The 22,394-nt window shown below is 34.8% G+C and overlaps 2 protein-coding genes across 2 annotated transcripts; both read right to left on the minus strand.

Annotated features, from left to right (window-relative positions):
- Positions 1-9,492: 9,492 nt before the first annotated feature.
- On the minus strand, positions 9,493-12,217 carry LOC107927848 (probable carboxylesterase 7). Its single transcript, XM_016858974.2, has 2 exons — positions 10,839-12,217; positions 9,493-9,744 (listed from the first exon to the last, which is right to left on the minus strand). The coding sequence occupies exons 1-2, from the start codon at positions 11,788-11,790 to the stop codon at positions 9,701-9,703; spliced, it is 996 nt and encodes a 331-aa protein (XP_016714463.2). The 5' UTR covers positions 11,791-12,217; the 3' UTR covers positions 9,493-9,700.
- Positions 12,218-15,521: 3,304 nt separating this feature from the next.
- On the minus strand, positions 15,522-21,868 carry LOC107927893 (probable carboxylesterase 12). Its single transcript, XM_016859017.2, has 2 exons — positions 21,462-21,868; positions 15,522-16,105 (listed from the first exon to the last, which is right to left on the minus strand). Exons 1-2 carry the CDS (start codon positions 21,866-21,868, stop codon positions 15,550-15,552), a joined length of 963 nt encoding a protein of 320 aa, XP_016714506.2. The 3' UTR covers positions 15,522-15,549.
- Between the last annotated feature and the right edge of the window lie 526 nt (positions 21,869-22,394).

Genomic DNA, 22,394 nt, shown 5'->3' on the forward strand with positions numbered 1-22,394 from the left:
CAAGTCAGAATTGCCCACGGGCTGGCCACACGAGCATGAGCCCCTAACTTTAAGAAGTTTTTTTAAAGTTTTCCAAAGTTACCCGTTTAGTTCCAAATCACTTCCAAAGCATGTATTGGGCCCCGTAGGACAATATTAGGGACTTTATGGTGAAATTTGAAAAGTTTTGATTTGGAATGCAAATTTATGACTTGGTTTTATACAAATGCTAATATATAAGTTCGGTAATGCCTCATAACCCTATTCCGATGATGGATACGGGTTAGGGGTGTTACATTTAGTGGTATCAAAGCTTAGTTTAGCCAATTCTCGGAATGATCGTGTTGTGTAAAGTGATTAGAAATACATGCCATAAAAATCTGTGATAGTGTGATGTATATGATCCGATCTAACTCATGTTATTTTTATAGATAACTCTTGATTATAAAGATGTCAGATAGACCAGAAGGTACAGAACATGATGAAGAAGTAAATAGTAGAGTACAGACTTCTAAACAAGGGACCAATAGTGAAGTTTCGATTTCTTTGATGAAGGAACGGGAACTTAAAAATATGATTTATGGAATTATGAATCAATGGTACAATGAAACAATGCAAGAAAGAAACTCGGCTCGACAACCCCCTTCCCCTACTGCACCACCTGTAGTGCCCTCGATTGCCCCTCCACCTCCTCCGACAATTGAATTTAGTAAACGTACTCCGTTGGAAAAGCTCAGAAAACTAGAACCTGAAGAATTTCGGGGAAGATCAGATGATGATACAGTTAAACCAGAATATTGGTTACAGAGTTTGATGAGGATTTTTAAAGAAATGGCATGTTCACCAGATGATTATTTGAGATATGTTGTGTCACTACTGAAAGAAGAAGCGTACAATTGGTGAGAAACAATCGAGGCAGTGGTGTCGGTAGAGAAAATCATGTGGAAATTCTTTCAAAATGAGTTCAAAAAGAAATATGTGGGCAAACAGTATCTGGATAAGAAAAAGAGAGAATTTCTAGGAAGTAAATCAGTAGCTGAATATGAAAGAGAATTTGTTTATCTTAGCAAATATGCCCGGGATATTGTGCCTACAGAGAGGGAAATGTGTATCAGATTTGAAGAAGGGTTGAATGATGATATGAGGTAATGAAATATGAGAGTTTGTTGTTTTATCAGATCGTGCTCAGAAACTTGAGGAAGTGTATAATCGAAGGATGCAACGAGATAAAAAGAGCAAAGAATCATTTAAAAGAGATATATCTAAGTCATTTTCGGCTTTACCGGTGAAGAAATCCAGAGAAGAATTTAGTCAGGCCACTTCAGTACCGGAAAGATCGGGAAAGAGCAGATCAAGACAATCTGATTCCAGGACATTTGATAGACTTACAGCTAGTATGAGCAGTGTTCAAAATGCCCCTCGACCTAAGTGTCAGTATTGTGGAAGAAATCACCTTGGTGACTGTTGGAGCAAAACAGGAGCTTGTTATAGGTGTGGATCTACTGATCATTTCATTCGAGATTGTCCCCAACTACAAAGAGATGAAGTAGAGCAGAAAGAGAAACAAAAAGTTACTCCTCAATGAAGTAAACGTTCGGGGCAAAGTAATGCTATAGGGGCTACTCATTCAGGTATAAGATAATCAGCTAGTCAATCAGATGTTAGAACACCTGCACGCACCTACGCTATTCGATCGAGAGAAGAGGCGACAGCTCCAGACGTAATTGCTAGTATTTTCTATCTTTATGATGATACTGTGTATACATTGGTAGACCCTGGATTTACACATTCATATATTTGCTCCATGTTAGCATCTGAAAAGAATTTATCTGTTTAGCCTACTGATTTCAATGTTCAAGTTACTAATCCCTTAGGCTAGTGTGTGATAGTTAATTTAATATGTCGTAATTGTCCACAGAGAATAAAGGGCTGTGAGTTCCCTGCTGATTTGATGTTGTTACCCTTTCGAGAATTTGATATTATTTGGGGAATGGATTGGTTAATGAAGCATGATGCAATAGTGAATTGTCGTGAAAAATAGATTAATTTGAAATGCCAAACAAGGGATATGATTTCAGTTGGGTCTGAAAATTTGGGTGATACTGTTAGTATTATTTCAGCTTTCTCTACTCAGAGATTGTTACGTAAAGGAAATGAGGCATTCTTGGCCTATATTTTTGATACTCGGGGTTCCAATTCAAATTTAGAATAGATGTCGGTAGTTAATGAATTCCCAGATGTGTTTCCTAAGGAGTTGCCAGGTTTACCATCTGATAGAGAAGTAGAATTTGTGATAGATGTGATCCCAGGAATAACTCCCAATTCAGTGACACCGTATAGAATGGCCCTAGCTGAATTAAAAGAGCTGAGGACACAGTTACAAGAGTTGTTAGATAAAGGATTCATCAAGTCGAGTATGTCACCTTGGGGAGCACCTATTTTATTTGTGAAGAAGAAAGATAGTTCTTTGAAGTTATGTATTGATTACAGGCAGTTGAATAAGGTAACAGTAAAGAATAAGTATCCCTTGCCTCGTATTGATGATTTATTTGATCAGTTGAAAGGTGCATCAATATTTTCAAAGATAAACCTCCAATCCGGGTATTATCAATTGAAAGTAAAAGAGTACGATGTGCTGAAGACTACTTTTCGAACCCGGTATGGACATTATGAATTTTTAGTAATGTCATTTGGATTAACCAATGCCCCTGCTGCATTTATGGAATTAATGAATCCGATCTTACAACCCTATTTGGATAGATTCATGGTTGAGTTTATTGATGATTTATTGATTTATTCAAAGACGGAATCCGAGCATGCTTAGTATTTGAGAACAATGTTACAAACTTTGCAAGAGAAACAGTTATATGCAAAGTTTAGTAAATATGAGTTTTGGCTTCACGAGGTTGCATTTTTGGGTCATATTGTGTTAGCTGATGGAATTCGTGTTGATCCGAGTAAAGTAGCTGCAGTGGTGAATTGGAAAGTTCCAAAGAATGTCACTGAAGTACGAAGTTTCTTGGTATTAGCAGGATATTATCACCGATTTGTCAGAGATTTTTCAATGATTGCTTTATCATTGACCCGGTTGTTACAAAAAAATACTGAATTTGTATGGTCAGATAAATGTTAGCAAAGTTTTGATCAATTAAAGAAGATGTTGACAGAAGCACCAGTGTTAACTCAACCGAAATCTGGTGTGCTATTTGTGGTATACAGCGATACATCTCTAAATGGTTTGGGTTGTGTTTTGATGCAGTCAGGTAAAGTAGTAGTATATGCTTCTCGGTAACTAAAACCGCACGAGAAGAATTATCCTACACATGATTTGGAATTAGCTGCAATCGTGTTTGCTTTAAAAATATGGAGACACTATTTATATGGTGAGAAGTGTCATGTGTATATTGATCACAATAGATTAAAATATTTGATGACACAAAAGGAGTTAAATTTGAGACAGAGGCGGTGGCTAGAACTTTTGAAAGATTACGATCTTGTTATTGGCTATCATCTAGGGAAAGCTAATGTTGTAGTAGATGCACTTAGCCGGAATCGTCATTGTTTGCTCTCTGAGCGTTAAATGCTCAATTGTCTGTTAATGAAAATGGTTTTGTGTTAGCAGAATTGAAAGAAAAACCTGTATTCTTTCAACGAATTTGGGAGTTGCAAGATGAAGACCCGAAATTAGTGTTGAAACGACAAATGATCTTGGATAAGTTGAGCTTGGAGTATTCCATAGATGGCAGTGGTATGTTATACTATCGAAATAGAATTTATGTTCCAAATAATCCAAATTTGAATAATGATATTTTATCAAAAGCTCATAGTAGTATATGTTCTATTCACCCGAGTAATACGAAAATGTATTGGGATTTGAAGAAAATGTATTGGTGGCCTGGTATGAAGTGGGAAATTTGTGAATATGTAGCAAAATGTCTGATCTGTCAACAGGTGAAAGCTGAACATCAGGTACCGATCGGTTTATTGCAGCCCATTATGATTCCGGAATGGAAATATGTCACGATGGATTTTGTGTCCGAGTTACCGGCGACACCAAAAAAGAAAGATTCAATATGGGTGATTGTTGATCGGTTAACTAAATCAGCACATTTTATTCCAGTCAGGGCAAACTATCCACTTGAAAAGTTGGCGAAAATATATGTTTCAGAGATAGTAAGATTACATGGAGTGCCGACATCTATTATTTCTGATTGAGATCCAAGGTTTACCTCAAGATTTTGGGATAAATTACAAGAAGCTTTGGGCACCAAGTTAAACTGCAGCATAGCTTTTCATCACCAGAAAGACGGGCAATCAGAGCGGGTAATTCAGATATTAAAAGATATGTTGTTGTGTTGTGTACTTGAATTTGGCAGCAGCTGGGAAAGGTATTTACCTTTAGCTAAATTTGCTTATAACAATAGTTATTATACTAGTATCAAAATGGCCCCGTTTGAAGCTTTATATGAAAGGAAATATAAAACTCCATTGTATTAGACTGAATTAAGTGAATCAAAGTTAATGGGAGTAGATTTTATTCGAGAAACAGAAGAAAAAATTTGTATTATATGAGACAGATTAAAAGCTGCTTCTGATCGTCAGAAGTCATATGTAGATTTAAAAAGAAGAGATATAGAGTTTAATGTGGGCGATCGAGTATTTTTGAAAGTGTCATCGTGGAAGAAAGTTTTGCGGTTCGACAAAAGGGAAAACTGAGTCCACGATTTATCAGGCCATACGAAACCACTGAAAGAATCGGTCCGGAAGCATACAGATTGGCTTTGCCTCCGGAACTTGAAAAGATTCATGATGTGTTTCATGTGTCTATGCTAAGACGGTATAGATCAGATCTATCACATGTAATTCCTCATACGGAGATAGAGCTTCAACCAGATATCACTTATTCGGAGGAACCAATGAAAATTTTAGTACGAGAAATTAAAGAATTAAGAAATAAACGGGTACTGTTAGTTAAAGTATTGTGGAATCGTCATGGGTCGGAGGAGACAACTTGGGAAATAGAGGAATTAATGAGATCTCAATATCCACACTTATTTTGAGGTGTGAAATTTCGAGGACGAAATTTCCTAAATGGGGGAGAGTTGTAAAGGCCCAAATTCCAGTAGTGCCGGAATAGTAATTCAAGATTACTAAATCCAACAAATGAGTAGAAAATATTATTTATTTAATGAAAATAAGTTAGATGTGAAGTTAGGAAAATGATTGAAATAGTGAATAGTATTTTATAATAAATACTAAATAATTTAGACCTCGGAATATTAAATGAGCCATAAATATTTTTATAAATATTTATGGAGTGTTAGTAAGTTATTATTAGAGTTTCGTCAAGAAATTTTAAGGTTTCAGTAGTTAGTTGGGTAAAAAGGACTAAATTGAATTAAGTGTAAAATTGTGAAATGTGATTAAATAGCTCTAGTAATAATTAAAAGAGGACTAAATAGGCAATTAAACACCTATTATTGGGCTGGACGGCATGTGTCTGCAGAAAATATTGAAATTAGGTGTGAACAAGAAGTAAAATTGGAAAATAAGTAAAAATTGAATAGTTAAAAAATGGGATGTAATCGGAAATCTAGAGATTTCTTCAATTTTCTTCTTCCTCTTCAGTTAAAAATAGCCATTGAAGAAACCTTAGAGCTGGTTTTTCATATTTTTACTGCAAGTAAGTTCAAATCTTGATTATTTCTTGAATTTTTTGTGTTTTTGGGACTTTTACAACTAAGTCCTATCATCTAATTCATTAGTTTTTGATTTCATAGTTGATTTTGAAAGTTTCCATGAATAAGTACTGGAAGTTTATGATGATTTAGCATGGAATTAAAGCTTTAATTTGTTTATATGCTGATTTTATTGAAAGAATTATATAGAAAGTGAATATTTGAGGACCTAATTGTAAAAGAGCTTGAAATTAGGGTTTTATGTAGAAATTATAAATTTAAATGGTTGTGAAGTAATTTAAAATGTCTAAGTAAAATGTTAATTGAGAAGAAAAGGTTCTATTGATGAGTTAATTAGTCAGGGAACAAATTGTGAAAATTGTGAAATTTGGGGTAAAAGTGTAATTTTGGGAATTAAACGGTATAAATTGTGAGATAAAATAAAATTGAAATGAATGATAATTAATGAATGATTTTGTAATTATAGATCAAGAAATTGAAGTGAATCGTGGAAATGAGAAAATAGTCAAATAATTTTCTTGAACTTCTACAACTATTGCGAATTAGCCCAGGTAAGTTCATGTGGCTAAATTTTAGTGATCATTGTTATTCTTATGAATTTTATAATGAGTTATACTATATGATTATGATAAAACCATGAATAATGTAAAAATATAAAATTGAAGAAATGATCAAATTGAATGAAACATCGGATTGAGTACTTCTGTCCAGTGACAAACGATGAATTGACAGAAAAAGACCATGGTTGGACCATAGCAACAAGTGATAAGTGATATCTGTATAAGACCATAGTTGGGCTATGGCATCGAAAAACAAGTGATAAGTGATTTTTCGTATAAGACCATAGTTGGGCTATGGCTTCGGATTAAAGTGGTATAAGTGATCCGTATAAGACCATAGCTGGGCTATGGCATCGGAGAAAAGTGATAAGTGCTCTCGTGTAAGACCATATCCGGAATATGGTATCGGTATGATATATGACTCGTGTAAGACCATGGTTGGGCTATGGCTTCGGAAAGTGAAACGTGATCATGTGCAAGTCCATAGTTTTACTATGGCAAAGTGAAGACGAAGTACTCAATTCCGTATAGTTTCTTAATTTGAAAAGAGATGGTAAGTGATAAATGTGCCTAAAAGAATGAAGTTTAAGTGTGAATAATATTAAGTGAAATTGACTTGGCTTGTGAATGACAGGAGAAATTAGTGAATTGGATAATATATGAATGCTTTACCATATTTGGTAAGTTTACATTCTAAGCCTATGAACTTACTAAGCTTTCACAAGCTTACTTGAATGTGATTGTCATGTCTTGTAGATTAACGTGGAGTCGGAGGATTGGATCATCACCAAGAATCACACTATCCAGACTTCTCCGGTAGTTTTGGGTTATTATCTTTTGATTTATATGGCATGTATAAGTATTTGGTTGGATAAAGTTATAGATGGTTAAAGTATGTAAAAGGGATGGCATATGTGTATGAAACTTAGTTTAATGGTTAAGTGGTAGTGTGTTAATATAAAATGCATATTATGGGCATAAATTGGTTAATTGGTTGGTTGTAATTTGTATAAAGTTGAGTTTAAGTGCATGTAATGGATGAAAGGGTGAGAAAAGTGGCCTAAAACGACCTATTTTTGTCCACATGGATAGACACACGGGCATGTGTCTAGGCCGTGTGTGACACACGGTAAGCCCACGAGCTTGTGAAATGACCATGTGTCCCCAGCATCCTTAAATGTGAAGTCAGGATAGTACACGGGCAAAAGACACGGCCGTGTGTCTTGGTCGTGTGAAGGACATGGGTTTCAAGCATGGTCGTGTGTCAAAATTGTGTAAAATGGCTTAAAAATGGTGAAAAATTAGTTTACCACACAGCCTAGCCACATGGGCGTGTGCCCAAGCCGTGTGCCCATTTGATGCTTAAGAAATTCCAAGTCAGAATTGCCCATGGGCTGGCTACACAGGCATGTGCCCCTAACTTCAAGAAATTGTTTTAAAAGTTTTCCAAAGTTGCCGGTTTAGTTCTAAATCACTTCTAAAGCATGTATTGGGCCCCGTAGGCCCATATTAGGGACTTTATGGTGAAATTTGAAAATTTTTGATTTGGAATGCAAATTTATGACTCGGTTTTGTACAAATGCTAATGTATAAGTTCGGTAATACCTTGAAACCCTATTCCGGTGACGGATACGGGTTAAGGGTGTTACAATACTAATGTAGTATTTATGTTCAAATTTAGTTGTTTCACCCTATTTTGTCTAGTTTGTCATGAATAACAGTCAATTGATGATCGTAAAACCTTTAAATGATGCCTTTATGATCACTAGCGGTGGCTGTTTTAAGCGAAGGAAAAGACGAACCAACCTATGGAAAAGTTACCTTCATTGAGCTAATAGGGTTTTAATGGGTCGATACATAATGCAATCTAAGATTTTTCAAACATTTTAATGGGTTGAACCGAGTTTTATTTAAGCCTAGTCAACCCAAGAGAGTTATATTTATTCGACTAAATGAGTTGCTAAACACTTAAAAAGTCTAATATCCACCTAATAAATCATGTTGTCACTAGATCTGTTCAAAGATCGATCTATTTGTTAAAGCTCGAATGTCTAACAAAAATATAAAAAGGTAGAAATCAAAGTATGATGCAATAAATAGATTTGGATAAAAAAATTAGACGTATTTAAAATATGAGTCAAGTTTGAGCTTCAACATGAAAGGTTGAAGCTCTACTCATTTTCTACTTTGTATATATATTATTTTATTTTTTATATTATGTAATATATATCAAATAAAATTAAATATAAAATACTATAATATAAACATTAAAAATATGTAAAGTTGTTTATGTTTAAAATTTAATAAAAGAAAAAAATACTTGTACCAAAAAAATAAAAGAAAAAAATAAAATTAATAATTAATGTAATTTTAACAGTTTTTACAAAATAATAATTTGGACATGGCTAAAATAAGCTTGAGTTAACTATTTACAAATATAAGTGGGCTTGGGCAAAATTCGAGGCTAATATTTCAGGCAATGCGGAGTTTGGGCTAACATAAAATGTGTAAATATCGTACATAGGTTTGATTAAAACCTAACCTAACCCATGAACACCTCTACCTATCCGAATACGTCTCATCTTCGTTTTATTTTATTGTTCATCTTAATGGTGTGTTGCCAAAATGTAATTGCAAGTAGGGTTGAGTAAGAAAACCGAAAAATCAAAAACCAACTCGAATCGAGGTATTTGGATAGTTTATGGAATGCAATATTAGAAATCACAGTTGTGCAAAAACGAACTGAATTATATTTTTTATTTAATATATAATTAATTTTATTTTTATGATATTAAAATAAATATTTTATATTTAAAATAATAAAAATAATTTAAAAGTTCCTGAAAATTTATTATTTTTTAAAAATATAAATGAAAAAAAAAACTTTAAAATTTTGTCAAATAATATTCTAAATTTATAAAACAAAGCCAATTTTATCAAAATAAATCTAGAAATTCAAAACAAAAAATTAAAATGAAAAACAATCAAGAGCCGAACCAAATTATCATGAGTGATAAAAAAATTTCCAAAAAACTCGACCAAACCAAACTAATATCCCTCCTAGTTTCAAGCATTGAGGTTACAACCTCTTGTGATTATAAAGAATTTTAATTCACTAAAGCTATTTGACGAGCATAGCATAATTACATATCAATAATTTGGTCATCGGGGTTATTTACTCTTGTAATTCCTCCAATCTCAATCTCTCTCTTAAGATTTGAAAAGTATAATTAGAATCCTCTAATTACACTCAATTCAATAAAATTTTATAATTATAATAATTATCAAAATATGTCTCATATGTATAATTACATATAATTATACCAATTATTTTCAACTTATAAAGCAAATTAAGCAACTTCTAACTAAATCGTGAGAGGTGAAAATTATACATACACTCAGAGAAGGTAACAGAGTTGCGGATAGCCTCGCTAAATTGACAGTTCATCGGCGGCCTGGAACTTATAATTTTGATTGTCTGCCACTTGCTCTTCTTTGTTTTGTTACTGTAAATGTTAATTAATAGCCGAAAGGGTTCATAAAATCAAAAGATAATAAATGATAAATTTAAGAGTAAAAGTATCTTGGAGATCCTTGTATTAAGAGTGGAATTATATTTGCCCCTTCTGCTAAAAAATAAGTAAATTAGTCCCTATATATTAGATTAAAGAGCAAATTGGTCATTCTGTTAAAAACTTTATCCATTTCTACTAGGAATGGCAATAGAGTGGGGCGGATATTGCTAAATCCACTACTGCTCACAATTGGCATGTTCAATTCCACCACCCGCCCCACTCCATTATAGATGTATAAATTTGAAAACTACTACTATCTCTATAGATTTTGGATCCATCCATTCTTGTCCCAACCCGTTCTGCTTGTATCTTATTTTTGCTACTTATCTTTAATATTTTTAAATTTTCAAAATCAAGTAAAATATTTAAATATAATTCTTTAAAAAACATATTTCAACATTAAATATATGATTTTTTCTATATTATGTTATTACACTTTTACCTTTTTAATCGTTTATATATATACAAGGATACCATTATAATTTTATATAGTAGAGCGGGTCAGGGCGGGACAAGCAATTACTGTGATCACTCCATACCCATTATCTAAAAGAAGAAATTCATTCTGCCTGCATCCACTTTTTAAACAAAAAAATATATTACATATAAAGTGGATCAACTCAGAATCCACCATACGATTCGGGTTTTGGCATCCTAATTTCTAATATTAAAAATTGGTCATATATATTGGCATCGACATAAGGTACAGTTTCATCAAGTATGCTAGTTTTTAAAAGTGGCAATGGATTAAATTTTTAACATAAATGACTAGTTTGTTCTTTTATCTAACATATAGAGACTAATATATTTATTTTTTAAGTAAAGGAGAAAATACAATTTAATTTCTAGTAAAAAAACTCTATAATACTTTTAAATCCAAATATTCAAAAAATAATAAATGATAAATTTGAATAATCCGAGCTTAGAAGATAATCATAACCCAAAATTTATCCTAAACCCTAAAATTATTCAAACCCAAAATTAATCTTATCCAAATGAATTCAACCTTAAGTTTTAGGCCTTACCCTGGTTAATGAACTCTGCAACTTTTTTCAGCATAGCCACAGCATTTGGGCAGTTGGGTTTGTTTAAATGGAACACATGGTCGTCTCCTTGAGCCTCTATCATCTCCACTTCACCACCCCACTCACTGTTCTTCAACTTCTCGCAATAGTACCAGCCCCTGTGTCTCATTACATCCTTTTCTGCAACACAAACCAGTACCCTTTTACATCCCAAGAACCTCCCAAAGCTTTGATCATCAATGGGGTTTATCCATGGATCATCGGATCCGCTTGTTGTAGGATACGCCAATCGCCAAATCCCATCCATTTTTGCCCTTATAGCTGGTTTCTTAACCTCATCGCCAACCGGTTCTTTGCCCCAAAAAAATGGATGGGTTAAAATGATACCGACGAGATTCATACCGTCGAGCTTTTCGTTGGTGATTTTAACGGCGAGATGATGGGATATGTTGGCACCGGCGCTATCCCCTGAGAGATAAACGTTTTCGAAGTCAACGTAGTGGTTCAACCACTGTTCAGGACCGGTTCCGACGTAATGGGAAGCGACCCATTTAAGGGCGGTCCATGAATCGTCGTACGCGGCGGGGAGTGGGTGCTCGGGGGATCTCCGGTAATTGACTGAAACAGCGACGATTTTCGCTTCGGCGACTAAGGCGTTTAAGTAATTGTGATACGTAGGAGAGAAGGCGCTTTCTATGCAGAAGCCTCCACCGTGGAAGTAGACGAGGAGAGGGAGTTTCTGGGCAGAGGTGACGACGGTTCCGGGGACGTAAATCCTTACGGATTGGGCGATTTCTTGGGAGTAAAGGAGGTCTTTGGATTCAACGTTGGTTTTGGGGTCGAGGCCTGGAGGGACGTTTTCGGTGCCTGAAAGCCTTTTGATGCGACCGTCCTTGTATAAGCGAAAAAAAGGAGCGCCGTCTATGAGTATCTCCGATGCGGCGGATTCCATGGCGGTGGAAAAGAAACAAAGAAGATACGAAAGGCAAAGCACAAAGATTACAAAGATGGCGGAATATATAATAAAAGGAAAAATGATGAACGTAGATAACAAAGATGGTGAATAGATTATAGTGCATTGTAATGAGCTAGTGGCACTCTCTTAAGAGCCAATGTTGCGTCAACCACGGTTTAGGTATTAATCTGGGGAGTAGTTTTAAATCGGTTTATTCGAGAATTGATATCGAAAAATTGACTGGATAAAAGATTGTTGAAATCGAATTGTCTTATTAGTTTTGAATTTTTAATAATTTTTTAATTCAATTAATCGAATCAAGTCCGATTAATTTAATATAGGTCGGATTTAGAATACATTGTTAAGAACTAGATTAGTCGGTTGGATCGAATGAATCAATTTTTTTTAAATTAAGATAATATATTTTTTTGCCCTGAATTTAGCAACTAGATCTATTTTGGTATATGTGCTTTTTTATTCACTTTGATACATGAACTTGATGCCTACATTCGTTTTGATTACTAACTTGAAAATTATTAAAATTTGATAATGTGGTACTTAAAGTGTCACATATAGTATTTTAATAATTGGACAGGTCTACTGGTTCATGATTTAATTGATTCGATTGGTTCAATTGTTAGACCAATAATAATTAAAAATTCATATATTTTTTAAAAAAATTATTAAATTGGTTTGACCTATTCAACTATTGATTTTTTGTCTCGATTTTCGATTTTTACTTGGTCAAGCAATTTCTAATTTAATCAATTCAACTCCTTTGTTTGGGCTAGTATATCAGTCAATTCTTGACCCAATTGGTCCGACCATCCAATCGAGTAATGTTTCAAGAACACTGATCACATTATCAAATCTTAACGAAATCTTAATTCATGGACCAAAATAAATTTAATTGCCAAGTCCAGATACCAAAATGAACAAAAAATATATATGTACCAAAATAAATCTAGTTGCCTAGTTCAAAGATAAAATAAAAATAAAAAACATATTATCCCTTTTTAGTTTATGATTTTTTTAAAAGAATTATTCAATTGAATCGAACAAATCGATTCATTCTATCAACCAAAAATCAATAATTTAACAGGCTCAATCATCAGTTCAGTTTTGAAGATGTTGGGCCTAATCATTGATGCCGTTGTATTATTTAAAATTATAAAAATAAATTTATTAAATTTTATTTTGAACAAGAGCTTAAATAAAAAAATAACCTTAAATTACAATATTTTTGTCATTTAAATATTTATTTATTTTATCAAAAGTAGTACTTAAACTTTCTTTCCCGTTAAAAAAATTCTTAATGAAGAATTGCAAGGTGTTAAATAGGATAAAAATCAATCGGATCGAAAATTAATTGATATAACATGAAGAGACATAAAAAATTAGTTGATTCATAAATTCATACAAACTTGTTGAACTAAACTAAAAATAAGTTGAAAAAAATGTTATAATTTTTTAATTTTTTTATAATTTATTTAAAACATTGCATTTTTGCTCATCAATAAACATTGCATTTGTAATAAGACAAGGATGGCATAGATGAGAATTTATATTTATTACAGAAAAAGATAAATGCAGCAAACAATGAGGAAAAGATAAAAACAAATGAATTATGTTGAGATTAAAATATTTATTTTAAAATAAATGTCAATTTTAAAAAGAAAATTTTAAAACATAGCCTCAATAAAATTATAACTAATGAGAATTGACTTTGGATAAAAGGACAAGCTGATAGATTACAACCAACTAAAAATTATTGATATTAAAATATTGGTTATTTGTTGTTTTAGCTCGATTAGTATGAGTATTGTTATCAACGTAGAAAAACGTGGGTTCGAGTGCACTAAAACAAATTATCCTCCTATTTATGAGTTGGGAGAGATTATGGATGGTTCTAGGCATTGTTTTTAAAAGAGTAGATATGATCATATTGTTAAAAATAAAATATTGGTTATTTTTCTTTCTTTTTTTATTTATGTAAAATTTTGAGTTAATTATTTAATTAGATACTTGTAATAAATTTTTTTAACATTAAAATTATTGTAGGTTCTTATCATATTTTGTTCTTTTTGATACAATGTAAAGGCAGGGAGCTGGTAAGGGGCCCAACCCGCCTTAAAAATGGAAAAATTTTCATTTAGGTCTTTAGAATTTTTAAAATTTTAAATTAGTAAAGGTAAAATTGCACTTTACCCCCTAAAAATGATAAAATTTTAATTTAATCCTTTAAAAATTATAAAAATATAAGCTATTCAAATGGTGAAATTACATTTTTACTATCGTAAAAATTACAATTTAATTTTGGCCCCCCTAAAAAAATTTTCTGACTTTGCCCCTAATACAATACCTAAATCTACCCATAGTCCCTCCCTAACACTTAAATTTGTTATTATAATAATTAAAGAAAGGTTATGTCATTTTTTGGTTAATAATTTAACGGATGAGTAATTAAAATATCAAATGTTGGTAATATTAATGATTAAAATATATATATATTTTTACAAATTTAAGTGACTAAAATAGAAATACACTAACAGTTAAATAACTATTAGTGTAATTTACCCTATATAATCACTATATATATAAGAAATGCCCGTCAAAACTAGGGGCTGAAAATAGCCATTACACAAACAATATGACTAATAGAAGTTCACTTCAAAAACATGACTAATAGAAATCATATTTATAGCATAAAATTTTAAAAATAATAAATTCAACAATTACCCTTTAGTTAATATTAAAATTTTAAATTTCAAAAAATTAATAATTAAAATGAGTAAATGAGAGCCAATGTGATAATAATAGAAAAAAATCAATTCAATCGATTTTTTAATTTACTTCAACTAATTTCATGTGATTTTGCTCAAAAATTGATTCAAGTATTTGTTCTTATTGATATATCAAACGATTCCCGATCCAACTTTAACAACCATGAAATTAATAGCTAGAATTCTTTATGTATAAGGTCAATTTTAGGTTGAGCTCTTGTATGATATCATACATTGTTGAGGGATTTTTAATTATTTCAAAAAAACTCTTCAAAGTATTGTTTGCTCGAAATTGATAAACATTTCAAGATATCTGGTGTTGTCTTTAGTTGAGGTTTTATCTCTCAACTCTGACAAGAGCACAAGTGCTTGAAGCTACTTAAAGAGACCACAAGCCCAATAAAAAACATCTCATCACGATAGATCGTGCGTGACACAGGTCACTTATCAAGGAAATGTGAATATTTGTGCCTAATAAGATCAATTATGGGCATATGACACCCACCCTGTTGAACCCGTAGTCTCTTTAAACAACCTTTGGCACTTAAGCTATTGTCAATATCATCAAGAGATAAAACCTCAATTGAAAATAATCCCCAACATGTTAAGAATCTACCAACTCTAAGTAAACGACAACTCAAAAACTTATTTAAAAAGGAGTCATGAAAATATCTTTCAACATACATATTTATAAAAAAGGATATCAACCCATCAACTGTAATCCAAACTTAAAATAAAATACTCTAAACAATTCAAACCCGAAATAACTATAAAATCAAAATTAACAAAATTCAAAAATAATTCAAACCCAAAACAACTTTAAAATTTTAAAATCCAAATTCACCATCACCAAACCCGAATCGAATTGCTGGGTATTGTTCATATTATCATCCAAAACACAATTCAACGCTAAAAATCAATGGTTCATAGAACACTAAATTACTATCTCAATTATACTTTTTTACAGCTACTTTTAAGCCTTACCCTGGTTCATGAACTCTGCAACTTTTTTCACCTTAGCCACAGCATTTGAGCAACAGGGTTTGCTTAAATGGAACACATGGACTTCTCCTTCAGCCTCCATCACCTCCACTTCACCATCCCACCCACTGTTCTTCAACTTCTCGCAGTAGTACCAGCCCCTGTATTTCAGTATATCCTTTTCAGCAACACAAGTCAGTACCCTTTTGCACCCTAAGAAACTCCCAAAGCTTTGATCATCAATGGGGTTGATCAATGGATCATCGGACCCACTCGTTGTAGGAGAGGCCAATCGCCAGATCCCTTCGATTATCGCCCTTACGGCTGGGTTCTTAACCTCATCGCCAACCGGTTCGTTGCCCCAAAAAAATGGGTGGGTTAAAATGATACCGACGAGATTCATACCGTCGAGCTTCTCCTTGCTGGTTTTAACGGCAATGTGGTGGGCTATGTTGGCACCGGCGCTATCCCCCGAGAGATAAACGTTTTCGAAGTCGACGTAGCGGTTCAACCACTGTTCGGGACCGTTTCCGTTATAATGGGAAGTGTTAACATTAATGGAAGACAATTAATAATGGTTGCCATTAACATTAATGGGAGACAATCAATAATGACAACCACCAACTTTGGAAAAGTGGCAAGGGATAATTTTTTTTTGGTCCTTGAGATAATGGGCTATTTATTGTTTGGTCCTTGAACCTCAACTATAAATAGGCCTTCTCATTTCTCATTTCAATTCATCCCAACCAATCTTTCTCTCTTAGTTTTCTCTCTTCTCCCATTTGAGAATTCTTAAGGAATTCTATTTGTTTGTAATATTTTGAAGATAGTAAAGTTATCATCTGGTGTTAGTGCCCGAGGACGTAGGTATAATTTATCGAACCTCGTTAAAACTCTTGTGTTCTTTCTTGTCCTGTTTTTCTTTCAATATTTGAGGGTATAATAGTAGTATTTAATTGTGCTATTAAATTACTATAGAAGGGATATTCTGTCTAAGGAAAGACTTGGTATTTAAGAGATCCATGTGATCCACCTCTCTTCCCTGGGAATTGAACTTTGTGTGATTTTTTAGTACAATAATTTACACGCTTCCGACCCTATTGGAACAACAAGTGGTATCAAGAGCCGAAGGTTAATCGTAGTATGCTCTGTGGTTGCAGTTTGAACTGATCTTCCACATTAGAAAAGATTTCCTTAGGTATATTGAAAGATTATGGAGAAAACGGTCAGTGTAGGAGCTTCAACATCATCCATGTGGACAAGACCGACAATTGCAAATGCAAGACTGGCCATGGAGATCTTTGATGGCACGGGCCATTTTGGTATGTGGCAAAGTGAGGTTCTAGATGCCCTTTTTCAGCAGGGTCTAGACATTGCCATTGATGAAGAGAAACCAGATGATGTACAGGAGAAAGATTGGAAGGCGATCAATCGGTTGGCATGTGGCACAATTCGATCATGCCTTTCTCGAGAGCAGAGGTATGCTTTTTCAAAGGAGACTTCTGCAAATAAGTTGTGGGTGGCACTTGAAGAAAATTTTTTGAAGAAAAACAGTCAAAATAAGCTCCACTTGAAGAAAAGACTGTTTCGCTTCACATACGTCCCAAGTACCACAATGAATGATCACATCACCAAATTTAATCAGTTAGTCACTGATTTGCTGAATATGGATGAGACATTCAAATATGAAGATTTGGCTTTGATGCTGTTGGGGTCACTTCCTGAGGAGTTTGAGTTCCTAGAAACTACTCTACTTCATGGCAGGAGTGATATATCTCTGAGCGAAGTCTATGCGGCCTTATACAGTTATGAACAGAGAAAGAATGACAAACAGAAAAACTCAATCAGAGATACAGAAGCTTTAGTAGTCCGAGGTCGTTCATACACTCGGAAGAAAATTCAAAAGGGGAGATCAAAGTCAAAGTCCAGACTCGGGAAAGATGAATGTGCTTTTTGTCATGAGAAAGGCCACTGGAAGAAAAATTGTCCAAAGCTGAAGAATAAGGGAAAAGCTGCTGTAGATGCTTGTGTTGCAAAGCATGATACCAGTGACTCTGAACTATCACTGGTTGCATCATCATCGTCGTTACATTCAGATGAGTGGATATTGGATTCGGGTTGTACCTATCATATGTCCCCTAACCGGGAGTGGTTCTCTGATTTAGTAGAACTAAATGGAGGAGTTGTTTATATGGGCAATGACAATGGCTGTAAAACTGTTGGGATAGGTTCAATCCAATTAAAGAATAAAGATGGATCAACCAGAGTTCTGACTGATGTTCGGTACGTGCCCAGTTTGAAGAAAAATCTCATCTCATTGGGAGCCCTGGAATCCAATGGTTCAGTTGTTACTATGAGAGATGGGGTTTTGAAAGTGACATCTGGCGCACTTGTAATATTGAAGGGCATCAGGAAAAATAACTTGTATTACTACCAAGGTAGTACAGTTATTGGAGCAGTCGCTGCAGCTTCCGGCAACAAAGAATTAGACTCAATACAGTTGTGGCATATGAAGTTGGGACATGCCAGCGAAAAATCCTTGCAAATTCTGGCAAAGCAAGGATTGTTGAAAGGTGCAAAGGCTTGCAAATTAAAATTTTGCGAGCATTGTGTTCTGGGAAAGCAAAAGAGAGTGAAATTCGGTACTGCTATCCATAATACAAAAGGTATTTTGGAATATGTTCACTCAGATGTGTGGGGGCCTTCCAAGACACCTTCATTGGGAGGAAAACACTACTTTGTTACTTTTCTTGATGACTTTTCTAGAAGAGTTTGGGTGTATACCATGAGAACTAAGGATGAAGTGCTTAGAGTTTTTCTTAAATGGAAAACTATGATCGAAAACCAAACTGGCAAGAAAATCAAGCGGCTTAGGACGGACAATGGAGGGGAATATAAAAGTGATTCGTTCTTCGATGTGTGCCAAGAGTATGGTATTGTTCGACACTTCACAGTTAGGGATACACCACAGCAGAATGGATTGGCAGAGCGTATGAATCGAACATTGCTGAAGAAAGTTTGATGTATGTTGTCCAATGCTGGGTTGGGCAAGCAATTTTAGGCTGAGGCTGTGACATACGCTGGCCATCTTGTTAATCGTTTGCCATCATCTGCATTAGAAAGAAAAACTCCTATGGAGGTATGGTCTGGAAAACCGGCTACAGATTATGATTCCTGACATGTGTTTGGATCCACTGCATATTACCATGTGAAGGAGTCAAAGTTAGATCCGAGGGCAAAGAAAGCTCTCTTTATGGGAATCACTTCTGGAGTGAAGGGATTTCGTCTTTGGTGCTTAAGCACAAAGAAAATGATCTGTAGAAGAGATGTTACCTTTGATGAATCTGCCACATTGAAAAAGGTAGCAGATAAAGATATTCAGACGAGCAATACTCCACAGCAGGTGGAGTGTACTCCAAAACAGGTGGAGTTTGAGCAGATGGGGATTTGCCCAGTTAATAAGTCTAATTCTCCAGCCACAATGGAGGAATTAGAGGTTGAAGAGGTTCTGACTCAAGAACCACTAAGTACACCAGAACCAGTTGCAGTTGCAAGGCCACGGAGAGAAATTCGTAAACCTGCTCGATTTACTGATATGGTGGCCTACGCCCTTCCCGTTGTTGATGATATTCCTATCACTTATCAAGAAGCAATGCAAAGCTTAGAAAGTGATAAATGGAAAAGCGCCATGGATGAAGAAATGCAGTCTCTCCGGAAGAACAATACTTGGGAGTTGGCGCAGTTACCGAAAGGTAAAAGGGCAATCGGATGCAAGTGGGTATTCACAAAGAAAGATGGATCTCCTAGCAAGAAGGATATTCGCTACAAGGCAAGATTGGTAGCTAAAGGCTACGCTCAGAAGGAGGAAATTGACTACAATGATGTATTTTCCCCTGTTGTGAAGCATTCCTCCATTAGAATTTTATTGGCCTTGGTAGCACAGTTGAATTTGGAGCTAGCTCAACTTGATGTTAAGACGGCTTTCTTGCATGGTGAGTTAGAAGAGGAGATCTATATGACTCAGCCCGAAGGATACACAGATGCTGGTGGTAGAAATTGGGTTTGTAAGCTGAACAAATCGCTATATGGATTGAAGCAATCCCCGAGGCAGTGGTACAAGCGATTTGATAGCTTTATGAGAAGGCAGAAGTACACAAGAAGCAAATATGACAATTGTGTGTATTTGCAGAAGCTGCATGACGGATCTTTCATTTATCTACTCTTGTATGTTGATGATATGTTAATCGCTTCGAAGAGCCAAAAAGAGATAGATAAGCTGAAGGCTCAGTTGAATCAAGAGTTCGAGATGAAAGATCTAGGTGAGGCCAAGAAGATTCTCGGCATGGAGATAAGTAGAGATAGACAGAGAGGCAAGCTTTGTTTGAATCAGAAGCAATATCTGAAAAAGGTATTACAATGTTTTGGTGTAAATGAAAACACAAAACATGTAAGTACCCCACTTGCTTTTCATTTGAAACTTAGTGCTCAATTATCTCCGAAAACTGAAGAAGAAAGAGAATATATGGTGAAATTCCCATATGCTAATGCAGTTGGGAGTTTGATGTATGCAATGGTGTGTACGAGGCCTGACATTTCACAAGCTGTTGGAGTTGTGAGCAGGTATATGCATGATCCTGGAAAAGGACATTGGCAAGCTGTGAAATGGATTCTACGGTATCTTCGAAAAACCGTAGATGTTGGTTTAATTTTTGAACAGGATTAAGCACTTGGTCAGTTTGTAGTTGGATATGTTGATTCCGACTTTGCTGGTGATTTAGATAAACGTCGTTCAACTACGGGGTATTTGTTTACTCTTGCGAAAGCCCTAGTGAGTTGGAAGTCTACCTTACAGTCTACAGTAGCTGTGTCTACTATAGAGGCAGAATATATGGCAGTTACAGAAGCTGTTAAGGAGGCTATTTGGCTTAATGGATTGTTGAAAGACTTAGGAATTGTTCAAAGTCACATAAGTTTATATTGTGACAGTCAGAGCGCTATTCATTTAGCGAAAAATCAAGCCTATCATTCAAGAACCAAGCATATCGACGTAAGATATCACTTTGTGCGGGAAGTCTTTGAAAAAGGAAAAATTCTACTTCAGAAGATTCCGACAGCAGATAATCCCGCAGATATGATGACCAAGGTGGTAACAACAATCAAGTTTAATCATTGTTTGAACTTGATTAACATCCTGAGAATTTGAGCATCTTCAGGTGTATGGCGCTCGAGAGCGCATTTGTAGGCACTACAAAAGATAGCTTTATCGAATTTGGAGAGTTGAAGGAAGTGTGTGAAGATGTGATTATCCTAATCAAATCTTCAAGGTGGAGATTGTTAACATTAATGGAAGACAATTAATAATGGTTGCCATTAACATTAATGGGAGACAATCAATAATGACAACCACCAACTTTGGAAAAGTGGCAAGGGATAATTTTTTTTTGGTCCTTGAGATAATGGGCTATTTATTGTTTGGTCCTTGAACCTCAACTATAAATAGGCCTTCTCATTTCTCATTTCAATTCATCCCAACCAATCTTTCTCTCTTAGTTTTCTCTCTTCTCCCATTTGAGAATTCTTAAGGAATTCTATTTGTTTGTAATATTTTGAAGATAGTAAAGTTATCATCTGGTGTTAGTGCCCGAGGACGTAGGTATAATTTACCGAACCTCGTTAAAACTCTTGTGTTCTTTCTTGTCCTATTTTTCTTTCAATATTTGAGGGTATAATAGTAGTATTTAATTGTGCTATTAAATTACTATAGAAGGGATATTCTGTCTAAGGAAAGACTTGGTATTTAAGAGATCCATGTGATCCACCTCTCTTCCCTGGGAATTGAACTTTGTGTGATTTTTTAGTACAATAATTTACACGCTTCCGACCCTATTGGAACAACAGGAAGCGACCCATTTAAGGGCAGTCCATGAATCGTCGTAAGCGGCAGGGATAGGGTGTTCGGGGGCTCTTCGGTAATCGACGGAAACGGCGACGATTTTAGCTTCGGCGACTAAGGCGTTTAAGTAATTTTGATACGTAGGAGAGAAGGCGGTTTCTATGTAGAAGCCTCCGCCGTGGAAGTAGACTAGGAGAGGGAGTTTCTGGGCGGAGGTCACGACGGTTCCGGGGACGTAAATCCTAACGGATTGGGCGGTTTCTTGGGAGTAAACGACGTCTTTGGATTCAACGTTGGTTTTGGGGTCGAGGCCTGGTGGAACAGTTTGACTGCCTAAAAGCCTCTCGATGTGACCATCCTGGTATACCCGAAGCAACGGGGCGGCGTCGATGCGGATTTCCGATGCGGTCGGTTCCATGGCGGTGAAAAAAGAAAGAAAGAAGATAAGGGAAGCAAGCACGAAGATGGAGTTTGTTACTTGCAGGATGATATAGTGGTTAATGGCTCTACTTGGATTACCATATAAGACAATTTAGATATTATTAAAAAGGTTTAATATACAATTCGGTACCTATGTTTGGCTCTAATGTTCAATTTAGTACCTTATTTTTTTCTCAATTTGGTCTTGAGTTTGGCTTCAATGTCTAATTTGTTACTCTGACCAAAGTGCATCATGTGGACCCATGAATATTTGATACAATAATCTAATAAAAAAATGTACTTAATTGAGAAAAAAAACACTAGCATCAAATTGAACATTTGAAGCCAAATTTAGGTGCTTAATTGCGACAAAAAGAAACTCAAGTGTCAAATTAAAAAAAATCAAGTACCAATTTAAACATTGAAGTCAAATTCAAGTGTTAAATTGAGATAAAAAAATGTTAGATATCACATTGAACATTGAGATCAAACTTAGATATCAAATGTTATATTAACCCATTAAA

The sequence above is a fragment of the Gossypium hirsutum genome, chromosome A03, assembly GCF_007990345.1.
Source record: "Gossypium hirsutum isolate 1008001.06 chromosome A03, Gossypium_hirsutum_v2.1, whole genome shotgun sequence".
In the NCBI taxonomy this organism is placed as follows: Eukaryota; Viridiplantae; Streptophyta; class Magnoliopsida; order Malvales; family Malvaceae; genus Gossypium; species Gossypium hirsutum.